Below are 9,267 nucleotides of genomic sequence, written 5' to 3' on the forward strand. Positions count from 1 at the left end.
TGTCCTTCTCACGAGAGGCATTCCCTGCCCCTCCTTGGAACTGATCTCTTTCAATCTCTCCCTGCCATTTCGAGCCGTGTTCTGAGGGAGGGGGGATTGGAGGAGAGGCTCTCAACGGGGCAGCGGCCCTTTCTCTCCCCGCCCCCTCCCGCCGATTGGCCAGCAGGATCCGGGGGGGGGGCAATCCCCGGCGCGGAACCCAAGCCTCCTGCCGGCGTGTTCCCAGCCGGAGCTGAAGAGGAGACGGACCGTCCCGCCGGAAGTTCCGCTGCGGAGGCTGCGGGGAAGAGGGAGAAGGCGAGCTCCGCGTCGGGAGGGGAGATGGGCCGGAGTCGCTCGCGGTCTCCTCCGCGGAGGGGTGCGTAGTCTCGGCAGCCGCCCGGCCCCCCCCCTTGGGGTCCTGGGGTCCTGCTGCTCCTCTTCGCCGCCCTTCCGGGAGGCCTCGTCGTCCTTCCCAGCTGCCCGGGCGAAACCTTGGCTTGAAGGTTTCTCCTTCGGGAAAGAAGGGAGCAGCTGCAGGCCGGTGCCTTTGCACCACACGCCGCGGGGCAGAGGGAGGGAGGTGGGAAGCCCAAGGCAGGCCTCGTCTCTCTTGGCCTGGGAGGCAGAGATCCCCGCGGATCGAGGCCGAACTGAGTCCCCGAGGGGCGCGTTCCTCTCGTAGGGTGGTGGGGCTAGCGAGGTGCTGAGGAGCTGCGAGGCAGGCAGGGTTCAAATTCAGCCGCCCAACTCGCCCATGACGCTCACTGGATGCCTTTGGGCCTGTCGCTGCATCTCAGCCCAACCCACCTCACAAGGCTGCTGTGAGGATAAAATAGGGAGGGGGAGAACCATGCTGGCCTCCTTGGGAGGAACGGTGGGCTAGGAACGCAGTAAAAAAGAAAGGAATAGCTCTCTCTCAACCACTTTGTGGAACTGGCCCTGTTGTAGATGCAGAACAGGTACTGTGTGGAGCCAGTAAGATATCAATGTTTTCTGCTTTGTGGCTCCTTACAGTCAAGCAGCATATGCATTTTGTGCAATACATAAAGGAGGTGGTGTCCATGGTTCTCTACCACCACCACTAACACCCTCCATTTTTATCCTCACATCAACTCTGTGAGGTAGGTTAGGCTGAGAGATTATAACTGGCCCAAATTCATTCTCATGTGTTCTGTATATGACAGGATATATAAACGTGGGGCTCTGCTGGCCTAATAATTTGATTTATTACCTGGCCTGCACCCTAAGGTCCAGCACCCTAACCACTGCGCACATCCTGGCTCTTAATTAGAGAAGTTACATTTATCTCCATTAATTTTTTTTTTTTAAGAGGCCTGGATAAACTCATGCAGGATGAGTCTGTTGGTGGCTAGATTAACATTCCAGCTTTGGGCCTTTGGCTGGTGTAAGAAAAGAGGATGCTGGACTAGACAGGCTTTTGGTCTGATCCAACTGAAGGGGTTTTGTTAAGTTCTCACTCTGGCTTCCCCGCCCCCAGGAGATTATAGATTAGATGCACCTTGAAGGCAGATGCCTATTTCATGCTTATGAGAATTTTTTTTAAGCACCGTATCTATCAGTATGTAAAAAGCCACCGGAGCAAACATGTTTTGCTGTGGAAGGCAGTGTGCACAGAATGCTCTTGGAGTGTGTTTTAACTTGGCTAGAACTCAGAGATGTATAGGTGTGGAGGTAGTGGATTTCACTAAGTGCCCCCTGTAAATCAAGCACAGCTTCTGAAGACAGAATGGGACCCGCCTTATGTTGCCCTTACCTCTTTGGAAGGAAGGAGGTTGCAGGATACAGAATGGAGCAAACTTTTAAGATGCAGGACTGAGATGAAAAATACACTGGTTTGTTGAAGCCAGTCGGTGTATATAGTATGTTTCTGTAGGAGGAAAGCTGTACTTTAGAAATGAAATTCAGATATGCAACTAAAGTTGCTTGCTCTGTATTTTAAGAACGTCGGCGTTCCAGATCCACCTCACGTGAGAGGGAGAGGAGAAGACGGGAGCGATCAAGGTCTCGGGAGAGAGACAGGCGGAGAAGCCGTTCCCGTTCCCCACACAGGCGACGATCCAGGTGAGGAGGTATCATCAGATAGTAGCTCTAAAGTTTCTGGCGAACTTGTTCTGTAAACACTGTTCTCGTTGTAGGCAATGGGTGTGTGAGGCAGAGCGGGCTACTAGCTCTTGCCATTAGCAAATATTGGAAAAGATGAGCGGGTAGTTTGCTTTTTTTAAAAAACAACTCCGCTCCCCCCCCGAATTGCAGGAAATTATGACCCAGTTAACTACTCTACCTAAGGAAATTTTAAAGGATGTATGGAGGCCCTCTTAGTGTTTTCTCTTGAAAGAATAGAGCCAGCAACTGGTCCTGGCAGTTCGGCTGTTTCTGTGCCTTCTCGTGATAGCTCTAACCATATTAGCTCCTTTCTATCCCACCTTTAGCAGTGGCTTTGCTGGGATGTTTAACAATGAGAAAGGATTTGTTTTTAAGGTTGAACAGATGGTTTCTAGGTAGGTGAAATATCCTGCTTGAGTGAGGAAGAGAAAGATCTGTCCCTTGATGTGAGTGTAGCTAAACACAAGCTTTTTATGCATTCAGAGTGAGCTGATGGTCACAGGGTCCTCCTTTCTCTGTAGACCTGCAACTCCCCTCCATTTGCCTTGTAGAGAATATTCTTCCAAAGCACCTTTCTGTTGTTCTGAACCCTTCTCCTGCAACAGACTATCATATCTATACCGTTGTTTAATAAATGGTAGGAGAAAGGAGGAGCAGGCATGGGTGCTTCTTTGTAATCAGCTTTAAAGACCCAGCCTTTCCTGCCATCTTTCCTCCTGCAGCCTCTCCTTGGTTACAGGTGTTGACAAGGCAGAGCTTGCCTTGTTTCATCCTGACAAGATCCCTATGACTCACCTTTCTAAAGGAGGTAGCTGTGGTGGCAGCAATGCACACTTCCACCTCTCTCCCTCTTTGTGGCTGCCTGGCAGAGGAAGCCGTACACTTCCTTGACTGAGGTGGACAGAGCATTGCAGGTCTTGACAGTTCTTTGCTCACAGACATGGTGTCGCCCACAAAGCCAAGTGTGGGGTTTTGTGATGGTTTTGTTGTGTTTTCACGAAAAAACCAGCAAGTGTGCTGGTGCTTCTTCTTTTGTGTGTTGCATAATCCAGCAAGCACACCTTTCCCTTGCCATTCAAGTGCAACCTGCTCTGGTTTGACTCTCTAGATCTCCACGACGGCATAGATCCAGCTCTTCTTCCCCTTCCCGGCAGAAAGATGAGAAGAAAGAGACCAAAGATGCTAAAGGCAAAGAGCGTCAGATCACAGGTAATGAAACAGCTTGTGGTGTTGTGAGCCATGCTGGAGAATTCTGTGTCATGATGCACCTTATTAACTTCGGCATTCTAGTTTGTGGTCAGATTTATAGGGGAGGGGTAGTTTGCTAATGTGAGAAGGATCTTGCCTTTGGGGCAAGGTTTGTTTGACTTGATGTGTTTCTGGTTCTGTTGGTGAGGACATATCCTGCCTCTGTTATTGAGAGCCTGTAGCTCATGTGTTATACTGAGTCTGAGGGTCCATATAATCCTTTTTTGTGCCAATAAAGGCACCTTTGTTTCTCAAGTATATCATCTCTTCACACACCAAAAAATCCACAGCTGTTGATAGGATGTTGTGTTTTTCTAAACACTTGTTCAACAACATTTTACGTCGAACTATACTGGGTCCTTGAGTTGTGGCTCTTTTTGATGAGTTGGAAGGATTAGCCTTTTGTTTTGGGTGGCTGACACCCTCTTCAATAGAAATACAGTGGTACCTCGGGTTACATATGCTTCAGGTTACAGACTCCGCTAACCTAGAAATAGCGCTTCAGGTTAAGAACTTTGCTTCAGGACGAGAACAGAAATCGTGCTCCGGCGGCGGCAGCAGGAGGCCCCAGTAGCCAAAGTGGTGCTTCAGGTTAAGAACAGTTTCAGGTTAAGTACGGACCTCCAGAACAAATTAAGTACTTAACCTGAGGTACCACTGTACTTTCAGAATTGTTTACCAACCAAAGAATAAAAATACAAAACACATTGATAGTATAAAATCAAAAGTGGCAGAACACAGCAGACAAAACAAACTGAAATGAAACAATCAAAACATTCCAAAAATCATGTTGGGGTGGAAGGAAGATACATAGGTGAACTGTGTCCTTATTACACATGTTAGAATGAATATATATATATAAATGCCAAATAGAAAAGATAAATTACAACAGCAGACTTGCAAAGTTAGCAAAAACCTTGGTGAGAGTCAGTGACATGATATCCAAACAAATAAAATCCAGAATATTGAAATAAAATTCAGGGTAACTCCCCCAAAAGAAAAGTGAACAGAGTATGGTCTGGGTTCTTCAGGTGAGGAATTAATGAAAGAATTGAAGGAAGACCAAGCTATAAAATTTATCTCTGGAAATAGTCACCTCTGACTATTCTGCAGTGTTGTTAGTTTGTTTATGAGCACAATCTTCCTTTTTTTTTAAAAAAAAAAAGATATTTATTAAAGTTTTTAAACAATAAAACAGACTTCACATTCACAACCAAAAAGAAAAAACACCATCACAATCAATCAAAAGAAACCAAAAGCGAAAAAAGTACAGTAAAAAACCCCCCATTCAAAATAGAAGAAAAAAGACAAGAAAAAATGGAAAAAAACATAAAAAACCAATTTCTTAGATATTATTTTCATAACCCTCCTTCCAGACTTCCTCACATCTCCCTTTTCTGTGTTCCCCTTTACAAAATCTTGTTCAGCAATACTTCACCCTCTTTCATATCTTATTTTGTATTATACATTTCAACCATTATGTCTCTAAATTTTTCCCTTTATTATCAATTATTTAAGTTAGGCATAACCTTATTCTAACTTCACCTTTGTTCTTATTCTTTTTGCATACTCCTTTCAGCTATGTCACTAATGCCGTATTATCTTTATATCTTGCATCATTCTAACATTCATACAATTTACAATACTTTTGCAAATAGTCTTTAAATTTCTTCCAGTCCTCTTCCACTAGCTCTTCTCCCAGGTCTATGAGCACAATCTTCCAAACCCTATCATGCCAGTTTTGCATAGTTAACAAACAATCACTTCTCCATAAGAATGCAGTCTATATCCAGACTGCTGCCAGGAAATGTCTTAAATATAATATCTTTTATTTATTCCTAGCAAGGCCAATGGTGTTTCACCATTGTAATAGAATCCTAGAAATATGCTGTTTGAGGATAGTTCTGTGGCATTATTTATCTTTAACTCTCTTTCATTTTATCTCCTTGTTTATCTCCTTGGCTTCTTTTTCAGAGGAAGACCTGGAGGGTAAGACAGAAGAAGAAATTGAAATGATGAAAATGATGGGATTTGCATCATTTGACACGACAAAGGTGAGTGTCTTCTTAGTGCCCAGAATTCCTAAGAGTGAAATGTGAACCACTCTGTGCACTGGGACAGAAAATCCACACCATGTGGTAGTGGATGCAGAATTCAACTTCCTGAGAATCCCTTCCTTTTTGCTAAAAAGGGGGGCAGGTTTCTAACACTGCAAGTTTTTTATAGAGTGGTGCTTGAATGTGTTTGAGCAACACTAGTGAGACTTCAGAAGATTCTGTATGATTGGGGGCAATCTGGCTTTCATACTCTCTGCAGCTGCTTGCCTCTCTCATGAAATACGAAGCAAAGCTGTTTTTATTCAGTATGTGTAACCTTTTGCAGAGCACAGGGCTTGGATTACCTTGGCAAATCTTGAATGCAAAGAGTTGTTTATTATTATTTTACAGTGGTGCCTCGCAAGATGAATGCCTCGCAAAACAAAAAACTCGCAAGACGAAAGAGTTTTCCGTTTTTGAGTCGTTCCGCAAGACGAATTTCCCTATGGGCTTACTTCGCAAGAAGAAAGCCCATAGGGAAATCTCCGGGGACCTCTTTTAAATGCTGGCCGTCGGGAGCAAAGACTTTCGCCCACCGCCGGTCTTCAGAAGAGGTCCTGGACCTCTTCTGAAGGCCGGCGGGGGGCAAAAGTCTTTGCTCCCCCCCCGCCTGCCTTCCCACGACAGCGGAGACTTCTCCGCTGTCCCGGGCGATCTTAAAATGCTGGCGGGCGGCAGTGAAGCCTTTGCTGCCGACCCCCAGCATTTTAAAAGCCCCCGGGACAGCGGAGGCTTCGCTGCCGCCCGCCAGCATTTTAAAATGCTGGCGGGCGGCAGCAAAGCCCTCCTGTCCCCGGAGCTTGCGGGGCGGGAGGTGGGGAGAAGGGCTTTTCTTCCCACCGCCATCCTTCAGAACAGCCTTCTGAAGGCTGGCGGTGGGAAGAAAAGCCCTTGTTCCCCCCCCCCCCCAGCCTTCAGAAGTCTGAAGGCGGTTTCCATAGGAACGCATTGATTGATTTTCAATGCATTCCTATGGGAAACCGTGCTTCGCAAGACGAAAAACTCGCAAGAAGAAAAAACTTGCGGAACGAATTAATTTTGTCTTGCGAGGCACCACTGTATAATAGCAACATCTCCTTTTGTAGCACATGGTAGGTTAAACAGAAAGCCATTTCTGGCAAGTTCAGATCTTCCTCACTTAATCAGACCAGGGTCCTGAGTTTTCCTCGCCAGTCATTTAGAAATGGTGACTCCAAATGGTCTTTTGGTGTTCTTAATGGCGGAATAGAAATGACAGAAAGGCAGCTTGCTCAGCTACTGGGGAGGATTCAGGCTTGTTCTATAGTTTGTCCATCCACACAAGGCAAGGTTGAGCTCCAGTAGGCCTGGCCTTGGGCCTTTGCACTAGAATCTAGGACAGGAGTGAAGAACCTCCAGCCCAAGGGGCCTCCCCATCTGGCCTGCAGCCTCTTCTCCTTGCCCACCCAGTACAGCAGTTTAGCTTGAAGAAGCCTCCTACTGGCTTCAATAGGAGGCTTCCTCCCCCCCCCCCAAAAAAAAGAAAAAAATTGTGGCAGAGAAAGCACATGTAAATGATGGAGAGAGTGAGAGTGTGTGTGTTGTGGGAACTGTGAGGTGGTCCTATCCACCACTGATACTCAGCCCCTGGAACATGTTCCCAAATCTTCTACACTGCAAGGGGCTTCCAGACTTGAAACACGTCGTCCAAGTTCCCAGGAACTTCCAGGGAGCTTGGAAACAACTCATGGAAGCATTACACTGGCATCGTGTGTAGGAACTCTGCCTAGACATAATTCCCAAAAGCAACTGCAAAAAAGAGTAAAGAGCAAGATATGATTGGCTTTTGTTCATGTCTTACCATTCCTCCAAAGTTCCATTGGCTTTTATTCTCACTTTCCTCCCAGAAATGGGCTTTCACACTTCCTTCTGCAGCCCCATGAAAATCTACACAGGGTTGTGGGGATGTCTAGGATATGGCCTAGGGAATGCCGATGGAGTTGGGGATGGGGTTGCTGAAAATCACCCCTTACAAGAACAGAGGAGCACTGCAGGCTCCAAGTCATTGTCCTCATCCCCTGGTCAGGCTTCCCTGCACCTTACGTTGTGTGAAGATGACTTTGTATTTCTGTTTGTGTTTTGTAGGGCAAGAAAGTGGATGGCTCTGTAAATGCCTATGCTATCAACGTATCACAGAAGCGGAAGTACAGGTTGGCATTGTTCAGTTAGGACCCAACTGGCCATGAGTGCGGAAGCTCTAAGGTCATGTTTGTGTTGGGCGGGGATGTCACTATGTTCACAGGAATACTTGGAAGAAGAGATTTTGGCATTGCTTCAGAACCCCCATTTTTTAAATAGAAAAACAAAAGCAGATTCCCATTTGTGGAAAATCCTGAAATGGTTACCCTAAGTATTTCACTTGGTTCAGAAAATCAGTATATCCTGGGGTTTCTCAGACTTGTTATGTTGAGCTGTCTTGAGGATAAACAGGTTCCTAATTGTGGCAGTAGAGCAACCATGATTTCCCATTGCAGGAGCAAAAAACTGTCACGATTGACTTCCTGTGCCTCCTGCCCTTTCAGGATTACCTTGCATAATGTAGAATTAGTTTGCTGCCATGTGAGGTTCTTGCTAATTGAAATAGAGGATCTGTAAGAGTTACTAGCCTTACAAATGGTATCTGCAACAAAGGTTTACAGTGTGGAGTGCTTCTTTTCAGGATACCAGTTTTGCAATTCCATTCCCGCCCCCCCCCCCCAACACCCTCCAGTTATTTTGCGAGCAGTAAGCATGCTTAGGCCTCAGAGGCTGTTTTTGGGTTATTATCCCCTACATAAGATTGTTCTTCCAAACTGTTTTTTGTATTTCTTTAAACTCTGGAGTTTCCCCAAGCCTACTGACATCTCTGCTCGTAAGTGTGTGTTGTGCTGTGCTGTTTTAATTGCATATGGACCACACACAGAGAATGACTTCATGCTACCATTAATTTCTAAGTTAGAAAGTAAAAACAGTACCAATAAAGATGCTTCGAAGTCAAGTGTGCTTTTTTATATGAATTCTAATTAGCACACAAGCACAGAATTGTGATTCAGCATATAAAAAATAACATACTGAGATTAATTTTTCTAAAATTATTCCAGCACTTACAGCTGGCAAAGGCATTCTGGGTAATGGATGGGCAGTGCCAAGAAAAAAATCAGGAAGATGGGGTGGGCGTTCAGAACTTTTAGGGGTCAGCAAGAAAGTTCACTGCTAAGGTGTGCCTTTTCTCATTGCAGGCAATACATGAACAGAAAAGGTGGATTCAACAGACCTCTGGATTTTATTGCTTGACACCTGCACTTGTTACATGTGAAAGACAACCTCACTCTCTAGTCCCTTAATTGTCTTACCAGCAACACCCGTGGTTAAGCGGATTTCAGCTTCTTCCCACACAGAATGGGGATCTCATTTGTGGAGAGTCCATGGAAGTGACATTGTCTCATAGGAAGAGACGGTAACATGTTTTCCTCAAATGACATGTTTGTACAAAATGACTTTCTTTTGTGTTGCTGTGTTTTTATTTTTTGTAGGTTTCTGTTTTAAAATATTGCCACTTAAATTAAAAAAAGAAAAATCTGTGTTTTCTTCTTGAGAGCACTTCAAATAGGAAGCCCCTTCTTAAAAGCTAGCATGAAAAACGAATTTCTTTTGTCTTAATGAGGTTCTTGAGATAAGTTTATTTCATTATTTCTACCCCACCTTTCCTCCAAGAAGCTCAAGGTGGTATACATAGTTCTCCCTCGTCCTCTTTTTATCCTCACAACAACACTGGGAGGTAGGTTAGGCTGAGAGTATGTGACTGGTCCAAGGTCCCCTA

General features: G+C 45.3%; 1 protein-coding gene across 1 annotated transcript; it reads left to right on the forward strand.

Annotated features, from left to right (window-relative positions):
* The first annotated feature begins 204 nt into the window (after positions 1 to 204).
* Positions 205 to 9,028, forward strand: SNRNP27 (small nuclear ribonucleoprotein U4/U6.U5 subunit 27). The gene is made up of 6 exons (XM_028741201.2): positions 205 to 358; positions 1,944 to 2,064; positions 3,215 to 3,315; positions 5,329 to 5,408; positions 7,554 to 7,618; positions 8,687 to 9,028. The coding sequence occupies exons 1-6, from the start codon at positions 322 to 324 to the stop codon at positions 8,739 to 8,741; spliced, it is 459 nt and encodes a 152-aa protein (XP_028597034.1). The 5' UTR covers positions 205 to 321; the 3' UTR covers positions 8,742 to 9,028.
* Positions 9,029 to 9,267: the final 239 nt, after the last annotated feature.

This window comes from Podarcis muralis, chromosome 7, assembly GCF_964188315.1.
Source record: "Podarcis muralis chromosome 7, rPodMur119.hap1.1, whole genome shotgun sequence".
Taxonomy (NCBI): Eukaryota; Metazoa; Chordata; class Lepidosauria; order Squamata; family Lacertidae; genus Podarcis; species Podarcis muralis.